General features: G+C 35.0%; 1 protein-coding gene across 3 annotated transcripts; it reads right to left on the bottom strand.

Moving 5' to 3' along the window:
- Window positions 1-547: 547 nt before the first annotated feature.
- On the bottom strand, window positions 548-2,541 carry LOC129877098 (uncharacterized). Of its 3 annotated transcripts, none has more exons than XR_008763467.1 (4): window positions 2,393-2,541; window positions 1,971-2,282; window positions 1,769-1,865; window positions 550-1,693 (listed from the first exon to the last, which is right to left on the bottom strand). XR_008763467.1 is itself a non-coding variant. In XM_055952578.1 (3 exons), the coding sequence occupies exons 1-3, from the start codon at window positions 2,473-2,475 to the stop codon at window positions 1,841-1,843; spliced, it is 420 nt and encodes a 139-aa protein (XP_055808553.1). In that variant the 5' UTR covers window positions 2,476-2,541; the 3' UTR covers window positions 548-1,840. The 3 variants fall into 3 exon arrangements, 1 of the variants encoding a protein (XP_055808553.1); XR_008763468.1 differs by having other exon boundaries at window positions 550-1,345; XM_055952578.1 differs by having other exon boundaries at window positions 548-1,865.
- Between the last annotated feature and the right edge of the window lie 11,768 nt (window positions 2,542-14,309).

Genomic DNA, 14,309 nt, shown 5'->3' with positions numbered 1-14,309 from the left:
CTGTGGTAACTATTAAACAAATTACATGGCAGAAACCTGCACCACGTGATTACAAACTGAATGTTGATGGTAGTTACACCAAAGCCAAAGGAAAAGCAGGGACATGAGGTGTATTCAGAGATAGTAATGGAACTTCGTCATGGCTTTATCTAAACCAGTCACATGCAGCAGCAATAACTATTATGAAGCAGCAAGTGCTAGATTTTCTATAAATGGTGTGAAGAGGACTTCGACAAATACACTATGGTGGATTCTTTGGTGATCGCAAACATGCTCAATATGAAAGACACTACAAATTTTAAATTGAAAAGGATTATCTATGACATTAATGCTAGAATCAGGAATGTTTCTATCGACTTTTGTCACTGCTAAAGGAAGCCAACATGATTGCAGGCTACGTAGATTAATTGGCTGCTAACAGTGGAAAAGAAACCTTTTTCTCCTCTCAGCTATAGTGAAAAATTAGTCATGGAACTTGAAGTTACACCAACTACAACTACGTGGACTTAAGAAAAACTAATACTATTGCAATTACACTTTGGTCTTTGAAATTCAAAAACGACTAATGAATAATACATAGCAGAAATCTACTAAGAAGGTGATTTTATCATCAATTTAATTGCAATACAGATGAATAATACATACTAGGAATCTAGTATATTGATGGTTTCAGATCCTGAGCTTCTTTGATTTCTCATCTTTCTCCTCTTCCATGGTTTGCTTTTCACTAACACAAAAATTACATCAACCTGCTCACCATTCACCTCATATATCTCACCATATTGAGAAATATCAGATGCTATAGTGAGAAATTAGTCATGAAAAATACCATAGCTGGAACTCTTATTAAGTGGTTGAGGAACAGGGGATGGATTATGGGGAAAAAAGATAATTTCCATTTCAACTGAGTTAGTCGAATCAAAGCCTCGTCAAATGATAAACCCAAACAAATTCACTCCAAATCAGCTCAAAAATCACACACAGCACCAAAACATACTTCAAAAAGAACAGCTAAAATTAACATAAAACTCAGTCAGACATTGCATCTGTTGCTAGGTTAGTAGTAACATTTGCCTCTACTATATCATCAATTATATGATCTGTAGCTAATTGTACATACTCATCACCATCAGCAAAATATTGGTCAAGTTCTTGCTCTTGGTATGGTTCATTCTCATATACTTAGTCTTCCATTACTTCTTCCATATCGTACAAATCTCTTGGCTTTAGATGCACAACAACACTCCACCCTTTATTGACAATGTCATCCACATAGTACACCGTCTGTACTTGAGATGCTTCAATGTAAGGCTCATGTTCTTCACGTTCACCAATATGAATCAATCTATCAAAATTAACACAATTAAAATTCCAATGATCCTTTTGATATCCTCTATCTCGAGAAGTATTAGCCCATTTACAATTGAAAAGAACAACCTTGAACTGTCCATTATAATTTATCTCAACCTTGAACTTGCCTTAAATTTTCGTGAACACTGCTTGCAACACATGATGTTTTGGAGGTTATGAAAACTCCACTATTCTATGTTTTCAAACCTTCTTCTCGAGCCAAAGTTCGAAATTTGGACCCATTGATTTTATATACAGTAAATCTTCTTGCATTTACAGATGGACCTCGTGCTAAAAACTTTAGATGGATAGACCTTGTATCTATTGTGTCTTGGTTCATAATCTAAATCAAATAAAATTGACTTAGTCAAATTTGTTCATTAAAATCAAATATAAACAATAATGATTGCTTACTCACCCACTTTTGAAACCAATCAACAAAATCTTTATTAACTCTCCTCTCTATCTCTGTAGGTGAAAATCTTCTTCTTCATGAACTCCTCTTTATGTGTTCTCTAAATTCGCCATATGAAATAACCAAGTTAATGTTAAAGAGTATGATTAGAACTACTTCAAACATTACAAAGACAAAGAATATAAAGTTTGTAAGAGTTACTCACTCCACAAATGGCGTGACTGTTGCATAATTCAGAAGCACATATCGATGAGCTTGTAGTTTCTGCATAGGATTTAAAGGGAAGTTTTCCGAAGCTGATGCAGGCTTATCCAATTGAGGGAAGAGAGAAGACATTCCAGAAGGCTCAACATCATTTGGTTCATCACGGACCCGCCTAGGTCTATTGAACCTTGTCTCAATATCCTCAATATACCGTGAACAAAAGGTAAGAGTCTCTTCAGCTATATGACCCTCAACTATACAACCCTCTGGTTGAGTTTTTTTCCGTACATATGGCTTACAATGACCTAATTCCCTAGAGAATTATTATCCAATAAGTGTACAGACTATTTAAAGTGACCAGAATAGAATTGTTAATGTTTCCAGACAACACATAACTTTAAATTAGAAATGTTAATATTTTACCTCTCCACGGGAAACATGTTTTGGTAATGCACTGGACCTCCGAGTTTTGCTTCTTCTACAAGATGAATAGATAAATGAACCATTACCGTAAAGAATGATGGAGGAAATAGTATCTGTAGGTGGCAAAGGGTGATTATAATGCGCTCCTGGAGAATATCAAGCTCCGAAAGATTCAAAGTTTTGCTAGATAGAGCTCTGAAAACGGAGCAAAATTCCACTAAACTGTAACTGCATGGTCTGGCAACACATTATGAATTGCCAATGGTAGTAACTGGTCTAAAAGAACACGACTATCATGACTTTTCAACCTAGAAATTTGTTTTTGTACCAAATCAACACATCTGAAAATATTACTTGAGTAGCCATCTGGTACTTTAATATTCTTCAAAGTTATAAGAAACAACTTTTTGGTGTCCACCTTCTTTTTGGTATCAGTCATAAGTGAAAACACAGCAAAGCTGTATGATCCATTATCCTTCAGCCAAAGATCATGCCTTATTCCCATTTCTCTTAGATCCTTTCAGGCATTAGCATTATCTTTTGATTTTGATTTATTATAGAGTAGTGTATATATGATATTGTCACATATATTCTTTTCAATATGCATAAAACTAGATTATGAAGCAACAAGTTAGACTCCATTTGATGAATCTACCTTGACAAATAAGGTAACAATTGAAGATGTCAAACAAACTGATGGTACTTCCCCAACACAAAGAGAAAGAGAGGAAACAACACAAAAATTTCCCCTGGAAAAAGAACCAGTTCAGGGGGGGATTCCATCTCAAGAACCTGAAACACAAATTGAATCAATAGCAACCAGCAATCCAAAGAGAACAATAAGAAAACCTACTCGACTCATAAATATGGTGGCTTGTGCAGACTCAATTGCAACTGATGGCATTCCTACCACTTATAAAGATGCAATCCAAAGCTCAAAAGAAGATAAGTGGAGGATATACATGAATGAAGAAATGCAGTCCCTTCATCATAATCACACATGGAAATTGGCCAATCTTTCGTAAGGCAAGAAAGAAATTTGGTGCAGATGGGTATATGCAAAGAAAGAAGGATTTCCTAACCAAGAAAATATTCACTACAAAGCAAGATTGGTTTCCAAAGGATATGCTCAAAAGGAGGGAGTTGATTAGAATGAGGTATTTTCTCCAGTTGTGAAACATTCCTCCATTAGAGTTTTGTTGGCTTTGGTAGCACAATTGAATTTGGAACTAGTTCAGTTGGATGTAAAAAATGCATTTTCACATGGAGACTAGGAAGAGGAAATCTACATGACTCAGCCAAAAGGATTCAAAGTTTATGGAAAAGAAATTATGGTGTGAAAACTAGAAAATTCGGTGTATGGATTAAAATAATCATCTAGGCAATGGTACAAACGATTTGACAAGTTTATGTTGCTACAAAAGTATAGAAGAAGCAAATGTGATCATTGTGTGCATTTGCGCAAGCTTGAAGATGGATCCTTTATATATCTTCTCCGGTATGTTGATGATATGTTGATAGATTATAAAAGTCAAGAGGAAATTGAAAAGCTGAAAACTCAACTAAGAAAGGAGTTTGAGATGAAGTATTTGGGTGAGGCAAAAAAAATTCTTGGTATGGAGATTAAAAGAGATAGATATTCAAAGAAACTATTTTTATCTCAAAAGGAATAGTTGAAGAGGGTACTAAATTGATTTTGAATGGATGATAAAACGAAGTCGGTTAGCACTCTGCTTGCTCCTCACTTTAAGATTAGTGATGCTATGTCGCCAAAAACTGAAGTTGAACAACAATATATGTCAAGAGTACCATATGTGAATGTTGTTGGTACCAAAAATCACCTTTGAACACTTTAAGCCTTTAAAATCCCAAAACCCAATAAGCTTAAAAATTCATCCAAAACTCACCCGCTACTTTCCGAACACAAACCAAATATGCTACTAGCTTGAAAATGATATTTCTGACTAAATAGAGATGTCAGAAATTGAATTTGAGGTCATATTGACCCGCAATCCAATTAGTCGCAACTAAATTTAGTTTAGGCCTAAAAATATCAAATCGAGCTCGGGACTTCTAAGAATTCAACCAAGACCACTCCTGGGCCTAAATTCACCCCTCAAATCCAATGGAGTTTTTGAAATTCCATTTCAAGTATCGAAACTTTGAATGCTGACCAAAGTCAACTCTATAATCAAAAATTCAAGAATTTCCAACTTAGGACCTCAAATCCACGTTACAACTCCAAATCTAGTTTCGTCAACTGTCACGCCCTGAGAGGGTACCCTAGGCGTGGCCGACACTCGAAAGCCATTTCTGCCTTCCAAGCGAACCACCTAGTCCAGTCACACATTCATTCAAACACATTCTCTCAGCGGAAGACTCACTCAATGAAGTACTATTCATAATTTAGGGCCAAAGGCCAAATGACTATCAAATCAACAAACAGTTATAGAAGAACTACTCAATAGAACAATCCAACATTTCTACACTCTGGTCTATGAAGCCTCTATCAACAATCTAGGAGGTGCCAATGACAAGCCCATGGCTGCAACAATCAAAATAAAGGAAACAACACAAAACTATACAAGAAACTCAACATCCTCCGAAAACTAGGAGGACTCACCAACTAACTGGAGTGTGTGGATCTTCAACGGTGCGCCGGTTGATGATCTCTAGTACCTGTCTGCATCATGAAACGATGCAGGCTAAATGGCGTCAGTACATGGAATGTACGAGTATGTAAAATGGACGAATGAAACAACATCAGAAAAAACCAAATCAACTCGGGAAGCTCAACTCAGAAAGAAGTACAACTCAACAAGCGTCCTAAGTCTAAGCAAAAATATAGTTTAGACAGGACCAAATCACATACGACTCAACTCCACCCGACTCAGAGTACTACCAAGACCTATATGGGAGTTTCTCTTATCCGACAACCATCACTTATGAGCCAGTGAAAGTACAATAAACCGATGTTGTTGCCGCATCCGTTCATACTTTGCCAGGGTATGAATGAATCAACCAATCATGGATCCAATTCAATCAAGTCCTATAATGTCAGGACAATAATTCTGGGGAAAGCATCCGACTTTAATGGTTCAATCCGCTCCTACGTTTGGCGACGTAGTTATTGGGTTCGAGTATGGACTATACTCTTGCCCAATTCGGTGCTCGATACTCCTCCCAAGACTCAATGCTCATAAAACTCCATCCAATCAACTCAATCAAATCATATTGACAAGTCTCATTACAACCTTGTCAACTCATCAACTCTATCACAATCAAACCTCTCCCAATCATACAATCCGATCAATGCCAATCATATTTTTCAAGAGTAGATTAAATATGCATTTATAACAACATACAAATCTATCCAATTGTTCCTCCATTTATTTAACAAATCTTTTGGGACTCACCACAACTCCAAGGTTTTAAATCAACAATTCAAGATAAACAACATATTTAAGAAAATTAGCATTTTTTGTCATAATTCACATAGTTAAGAAAAATCAATGAAGCATGTTTACCAACTCATCTTCATCGACTCATGCTAACAAGAAGATCTTAGAAATTTCTTAGCTCAACAATATCAACACAACAAGATTCACATTAATGGATGACAAGACTCCTTTAGACATAGGCTTATCAAGAAACTCCATTCTTATGAACATTTAACCTCAAAGAAAGTGTAGGGCACATGGGTGGACTCAACCCATGTTTTGAGTAACCTTACATACCTTAGAGAAGACTTGAAGAAAACCTTGATGTTGGATCTTCAATGGAAAGCTTGAATCTTGAAGCTCTTGGAGGCACTTCTTATTGGAGAAAGATTTGGAGAAGAAGAAGAAGAGAGGCAATTTTTTCTAGGGCTATTAGAGAGAGAGAGAGGGATTGAAAATGGTCCCAAAACGTGCTAAGGCTGATACATATATAATTTGGAAAAATTCCCAAATTGCCCTTTCTTCAAAAATCTGGAAAATAGGCCAAAAACACCCTTGGTGAGATAGTGGCGCGTCGCGCCACTGCGGCGCCAAGTCGAATAGGCTAAAAACCTGTACATCTTTTAGTGGCGCATCGCGCCAAGGACCAAACTACTGAGGCTTGTTCCTGGCGCGATAGTGGCGCATCGCGCCCTTACAGCGCCAAGCCCGTGTTTTCTGGGTTCTGGAAAAATAGGCTTGAAAACCCTGCACATCTCGTAGTGGCGCGCCGCGCCAGGGGCCAAACTACTGAGGCTTGTTCCTAGCGCGATAGTGGCGCGTCACGCCACTCGGACTCTAAGCCCAGATTTCCAGCACTTGCACTCCAGGCCTGAAATTCCTGCCGTGCTAGTTCATCTTAGGATCGTTGTATCTTTTGACTCCAAACTCCAAAATTTACATTCTTGGTGGCGTTGGAAAGAAGACTCGACGACCTTTAATTTGGTAGGTTGTGGGCCACCCAGATTGTCATCTTTCAAAAGATAGGGTCGGTAGAAGTTGACCCCTTAAACGAACTCATCCTAAAACTTAGCCACGACGAACCTTTTGGACTTAGCTTGGTCCTAGGGGTCCTTTGTGACCCACATCACCTCCAATACTCTTCAATTACTCAGAGACTCATCCTAACTCATTCATATACTTCACAATAATAGAGTTCGACCCTACCCGAATACAAGAAAGGTCTGAATCTTAGGGTAACATTTTGGGGGGTGTTACATCAACTCTCCTAGACCAAATTTTGCTTTCCAGAGCTGATGGAATCAATAAAATTCCATTCTGAGACTCGTAGCTCTAATTGGTACCAAAAATCACCTTTGAACACTTTAAGCCTTTAAAATCTCAAAACTCAAGATGCTTAAAAATTCATCCAAAACTCACTCGGTACATCTCGAACACAAACCAAATATGCTACTAGCTTGGAAATGATATTTCAGACTCAATGGAGCCATCAAAATTTGAATTCGAGGTCCCCTTGACCCAAAATCCAATTAGTCACAACTAGAATAACTTTAGGCCTAAAAATGTTAAATCGAGCTTGGGACTTCTAAAAATTCCACAAGAATAATCCTGGGCTTAAAATCATCCCACGAATTCAATGGAGTTTCGCAATTCCATTCCGAGCATCGAAACTCTGAATGTTGACAAACTTAGGACCTCAAAACCATGCTACAACTCCAAATCTAATTCCGTCACCTAGACCAAATTCCACATTCCGGAGCTGATGGAATCGACAGAACTCCATTTTGAGACTCATAGCTCCAGTTCGTACCAAATACCACTTTTGAAAAATTAGTGAGACTACCTCAAAGATTAGAGGTAAGACTTAAAAATTATCGTCTGACCATGAGTTTCTTTATAGGAGCATTAACTACAAAAGAATCATTAAGTTCTAAAGAAGCAAAAGGCTATCCACATTGGCAAAAAAAGCAATGGAAGAAGAGATTGACACTTTAGACAATAACAAAACTTTGGAATAGGTACCCAAACTAGAAAAATGTGATCCAGTTACTTGCAAATAGGTATTCCAGTTGAAGAAACAACCAGATGGTACCATTGATAGGTTTAAAACTCGTCTAGTTGGTCGTGGATTTTCTCAAAACTATGGATTGGACTACGAGAAAACTTTCAGCCTGGCGACGAAGATGGTGACAGTAAGGTTACTTATTTCTCTTGTTGTATTCAATGTCTAGAAAATGTGGCAGCTCAATGAAAAGAATGTATTTCTTTATGAAGAGTTGGACCGAGAAGTACTTATGGAGGAACCTCGTGGATTTTTTAAGCAATTTCCAAATCATGTCTGTCATTTGAAGAAAGTGCTCTATGGTCTCAAGTAAGCACCAAGTCTAGATGCGATATACTTTGACAACAACAGAGTATTGGCTTGAGCAAATTGCAACAACATTTCTAGAGGTTGTTACGCTTGTTTGTGAATCAAATTTTAGAAATTGTTTCTTTTTGTGGGATTACATTGGGTATGATATTGTTGTTTCTCTTTGTTTTATTGTCAATCTATGTTTCTTCGGTGCTTCAAAAATATCATCGGGTGTGGTCAAATCCTTCCAAAGAAGTACATTTTTGAAGAATCCGACACGGGTGCGGCAACATTTTTGGCGAGTCCGAGCAACTTAGTTGTCAATCTCTGCGAGAAAGTCTGCCAGCTGAAGTTCACTTATTTTTGTTTGTTTGTCTCAGGAGATGTGCAAGTTTTTAAATATATCATAATTAATAAAAAAATATTTTGAACAAAGCCTACCACATATAATAATAATTTATTGACATGAAAAGATTTACTATCTCCACTCAAATATTACTTATTTATGAAACTCTTATAAAAATAAATACATATACAAATATATTTAACTATGATTGTTTTTCATAAATAAATAAGATATTTTACGAAGGCAATAAATATATATTTTTCAGATTTCAATCAAAATACCATATTATCAAATCACGCGTTGTGCTACAATAAAACTCAAATTTAGGCTCGTAAGCCTTCTATAAGAGACAAAGGACAATCTTAAATATTTGAGGTTTTACATCCTCCCCCTTTAGGAACATTTGTCCTAGAATGAAAATAAATGCATCAGAGTGTAAAGCTAGGAACACTTTTTAAAATTTTGGCAGAATTCCATCTTTGTATGGGACTATCTAAATCTAAAATTCATAGGGTGATATACTATGTATCAATAGAAAAACGTCTGAGAAAAAATTATAAAATATCACATAATGCAAAATATTTCTTAACAAGGAAATCTTTCTTTACTTATTCATTTAAAGTAGGCACGTATCACATAATGTATGAACAAATATGTCATTTAGAATTTAGATATTAAGCATGAAAGTGAACCTAATCATATAAAGTACAAACATATGAGGTCAATAAAAAGATGTTAGTATGATGGGCAAGATACTCCAACCCTCAATGTATTATTATCTTACTATGAGTACAATATTTGATCATATCTTATTATGAAGTTACACACATAAGTGGACCATATAACCATAAACCATAAGAAATTCTGTGCGATAGAAAAATCCTCATGCATATGCACCCATAAACCATAAGCAATTTTTGCGATAGAAAATTCATCCTGCATATTGGTGAGCATAGGGAGGAGTACGAAAATTCCTTAGTTACTCAAGCTTTATAGCTATAAGAATGCATGTCATGTAAAAACCAAGCTATGACATATAAGATGAGATTTAAACAGATAGACATAAAACCTCCTTTTCATTTAAACATTGTCCATTTACCAAGTGGTATCTAGATATATACACATATACTCTATGTCTTTCAAATATGTAGGCCAGGTGGAATATCATATGTGGAAAATCAATCAATAAAGAATTTAACATCTCCACAAAATGTCTTTTGGTATTTACAACATATAAGCGATATATATCTCACGGATTTGATAACTTTCGACACATATAGCATATACATAAATAATTTTCAAGGGACCACAACATGTAACCCCTAAATCACAAAAAGGGTCAATATATGAGCATTTCTTTAAACACATATATTTATATCCTACAAAACATTAGTTATATAGTTATACGAGCAATTTAAAAAAAGATGTTCTAATCTAATAAATTTTGTAAAACATATAATTTAAATGCATGAACTACGGGATCTGTATCATATAATAAATGCATTGTTAGGTGTGTATCATTTGAGGAATTAGCCTATGACATGTAGTTATAGTAAATTATAGTCATGTATTTTGTGAAGCAGGTAACGTTTAGCCAAGCAATATGTTGGTCATTCATCAGGTGTGGTATTTTCCTTTAAAGTGCATAGAATATAGCACATCAACATGTCCATTATGAAACACATAATATTTTTGTCAAGACTCACCTAGTCTGATACTTTTAGCATAGGATAAATTAATTTTAAATACGTGGGCATATGGCATGTAATTGAATATTTTGTGAGGCTATTAACATATGGAAAAATAATCCTTGAACCACATAGTATATGTGCTAATATTTTTTAAAAATTTATACCAGATAAACACATTTTATACGAAACACATAAAGTATAAGTAATTGATCTGGAAAAAAGAAAAAAATTCTAGAAACATAGGATCAATGAAAAGAATTTACTTAGATAATCTTGGAGGAACAACTGACATGTAACTATTAGGCTTTATGCAATAGGTGACATATTTTGATATAGATAATAATTCTGAATTGAATACATTTACATCATATAGAAAACAAATCATATATCAGATGAATAGTTAAACTTCTATATGTTAATTGTATAAAATGTGGATAACATATAAGTCACACCCCAAGAGGGTACCCTAGGCATGACTGACACTCGGGATACTATTCCTGTTCCCAAGTGAACCACTTGGTCTGATCACTCATCCAATTACTCAGATGAAGACTTAGATAAATCAAAAAAGACACTCAAGAGGGCTAATAGTTCAACAATTCAATAAAGGAATAATTTTAAATAAATAGATCAAATCAACTCAATATCATAAGAATAACTTTTAAAATCAAGTTTGAAATGGAAACATCAACTCTACTCTATCACCGTTTCAATCACTGTCTATGAAGCCTCTAAGCTCATTATAAAAAGATAACGGGACATGCCTATTGGTACCTCAAAGAGCTCATCTTATAAAGGAAATCAACTAGAATGAAAAAAATAGATCCCTCTGAAAGCAAGGAGGTCTCACAAAAATCTTGGAAGGAGTGATCTTCAACAAAGCGTCTGTTGAGGATCTCTGTAATATCCCCTAAAAAAAGTTGTATACGATGTTTCAATTTTTGCCTAAACATGATACAGCCTCTGTATTTTGGTCATAACTTTTCATAGAAATATCCAAATTGAGTGATTCAAATTTCTGAGTAACCACAAGATCATTACCTACAACTTTTATGAAGACTATATTTTAAGATTCGGAGGTTACGTAGGTCAAATAAATTAATCTTTGTAAGGTAGGATGTTGTTACGGAAATGAGTGTTTATAGAAGAAAAATCATATCTCACTGTAGGTTTATCCAAATTGGTTGATTCTTGAACTATATGAAACTAGACTTCCATATCTACAATTCTTATGAAGACACCAAATCCTAATAAGGAACTTATCTTAGTCAAACGCAGCTCCCAAAAAGAGTATTCTATCAAAGATAACTCATTTCACCTACCATAGAAAGATCTAGATACATTTGACATCACTCATGACATAAATTGTCCTCCATTTAACATCATCCATGACATCAATATATTCCACTAAATTTTCAGATTTTTATTTATAATTATTTTATTTATTGTTAGGTCATCTTTCCCACCTATAAATACCCACCTTATTTCCTCATTTTATTCATCAAGCTTTCTCAAGCAAATCTTCTCTCTATACACATTCTCAAATATAGTTTTAGTTCTTAGTAGTGAAGAAATACTATTCTGGTGATTCATATATTCCGGGTAGTACACAAAACGTTCCGGCAAGGAGAGAAGCTAGGTTTCAAGAGTGTTCATTAAGTCTTCCGGTACCAACTAAAGCTTCGGTTTCCAGGTATGTAAGGTTTCAATAAGAGTATTCCTTCCACTCTCATGTCTAAATTATTTTGATTATATAATAAATTATGTTTATTTTCTTTAAGCTTTACTCTAAGTTATGTGGGTGTTTATCCATGGGTTCTTCCACCCATGTAGTCCAAAAACTCTTTCAATTAAATATCTTGATTTCAAGTAATATTTTCTTATGTTAATTCTTAATTTTACTTAATAGTATGAATCATGGTTAAACTAATGATTATTGCTCTATTTTGATGCAACATAATTTCATATGTATGAATTGATGGTTTACAAGTAATTCTTTTATTTAAAGGTTCTTGAAATTCATGGTGGGTTGTTTAAAGCATGATTTTTAATTAATGGATTTCAAAGTATTTATGTATATTTATTTACATACATATTTGCAAGTTAAAGTGATTTGAACCCACCTAGTTTTACTATGTTTTTAATAAAGTTTGACTTGAAAGCTTTGACTCCAAATAAATGTTTATGAAAGCAATATCAAAAAGGGAGTCTTATGAAATGAAAGAATGATGAAATGATATGAATGATGGATTCTTTATGCAATAAGGAAAATTCTTGCATATTTGAATTACCAAATGTTTTAATGAGCTATTCTACCGAATATGATGTTTTGAATATTCAAGCTATATGTTATGACTATTTTGAAGTATTAAACTATTCCGTGGGAATGACTTAGCACCGAATGGGTCATTGAGGTGGGATTCGGTAAGGGAATCCTAGTAGCAACCCCTTGTCTCATTAACTATGTGCCAACATAGGAGCCCTTGTAGGCTTAGGCTAATGGATCCATAAATAGCCCTTAAAGTTAAAGTTAAAGAAATGAATGAAGTTGACGGAGTTCTACCTGGCAAGTAGTCTCCCCGGCCAACGTAGGGGGTTATGTTGGATTCCATATAATAGCTCGCATGGTCTTAAATGTCGGTTATGGTTAATTTCCCACAAAATGAATGTTTTAAAGGATATCCATATGATTTATTATGCATGTATTACATTATGTTTCATATTACATAAATGTTATAATATTTTCTCAATGTTCATGCATCCTTACATACTTAGTACATTCAAAGTACTAACGCATACTCTTTTGCCTACATGATATCACCATGTAGGGATCGGTGCTCCTCCTCGTTCTCCTCCACGTGGCTAGTTGATATTCCATTGAAGACTACTTTTGGTGAGTTCCCATGTTCCGGGAACAATACTCCTTTGTCTTTCTAGCTTATGATATGTTAAGATATTTTATTATGGCATTTCTTCTATTATGATTGAGGGTGAGCTAGGAACTTGTCTTAGCCCCATTAAATCTAATAGTTAGAGGTATTGTTGGACATATGTAAGTTGAAGATTTATTATTATGATTTCCGCTTGTCTATTTATCATCATTACCTATGAAAGGCTAAAAGAATGCTAAGAGGCTTGTTTGAGGTACTTTCGGGTTCCTCATTCGCCATGTCACGTCTAGGCCCTAGGCTTGGGTCGTGACAATCTCTAACACCTATATCTTCATCGTAAAATGATATAGGTCAAATAACATTAGTAAATGGAAAGTATGAGTATGTAAAATAACTAAAAGTAAATACAATCAACAATGCTCAACATCTTGCAACTCAACTCAAGGGAATCACTTTCAAAATGACTCAACTTAGTAAGTATGCAAATTTAAAGAAAATACATGATGCTTTTAAAAATAGACTCATAGATATGCAACTCAACCAAATCAACCATTCAATTTTAGGGAGTTTCTCTAATCGAGAAACATCACTTATGAGCTAGTGATAATACAATATTTTGCACTACCGTTGTCGCAGCCGTCCAATACTCTACTAGGGTAAGGGATAATCAACATCATTGGACCTACATTCAATCAAAGTCCTCTTTTTGGGATTAGAAAGGCATTACCTTTATCCTACGCTGGCTACGTAGTTTATGGTGTTTGAGATTTTATTTACTCTTACCCAATTGGTGCTTAACACTATGCCAAAACGACTCAATGTGGTTATATGCTCAACCAGATCAATTTATTTAAATCATCTCATCTAGTCTCATTGGAATCTCATTAGACTCAATCTCATCGCAATCATCAATTATTTCATTTAAAATATACTTTCAAACTCATTCCTGTCTCCTCAAAACTCTATCTCAAATAATAAGTTACACTCAAAATACTTATGTTCAAAATAATGGCAAGACCCCAGAAGTTGGAAAGTTAGAAAACGAGGATCTAAGGATGTATTTCTTCAAAAAAACTCAGTTTTGGCACCAGGTGATGAACATGAAGGCAATCACGGTTTGTATTAACCACCAAGGTTCATGGTATGCCACTGTGGTGGGGTTTCAGAAACTTAAACCCTATAGGGAAGGGTCCACA

This window comes from Solanum dulcamara, chromosome 12, assembly GCF_947179165.1.
Source record: "Solanum dulcamara chromosome 12, daSolDulc1.2, whole genome shotgun sequence".
Taxonomy (NCBI): Eukaryota; Viridiplantae; Streptophyta; class Magnoliopsida; order Solanales; family Solanaceae; genus Solanum; species Solanum dulcamara.
The sequence above is the reverse complement of the archived record's forward strand: the minus strand, read 5'-3'. Positions and strand labels throughout refer to the sequence as shown.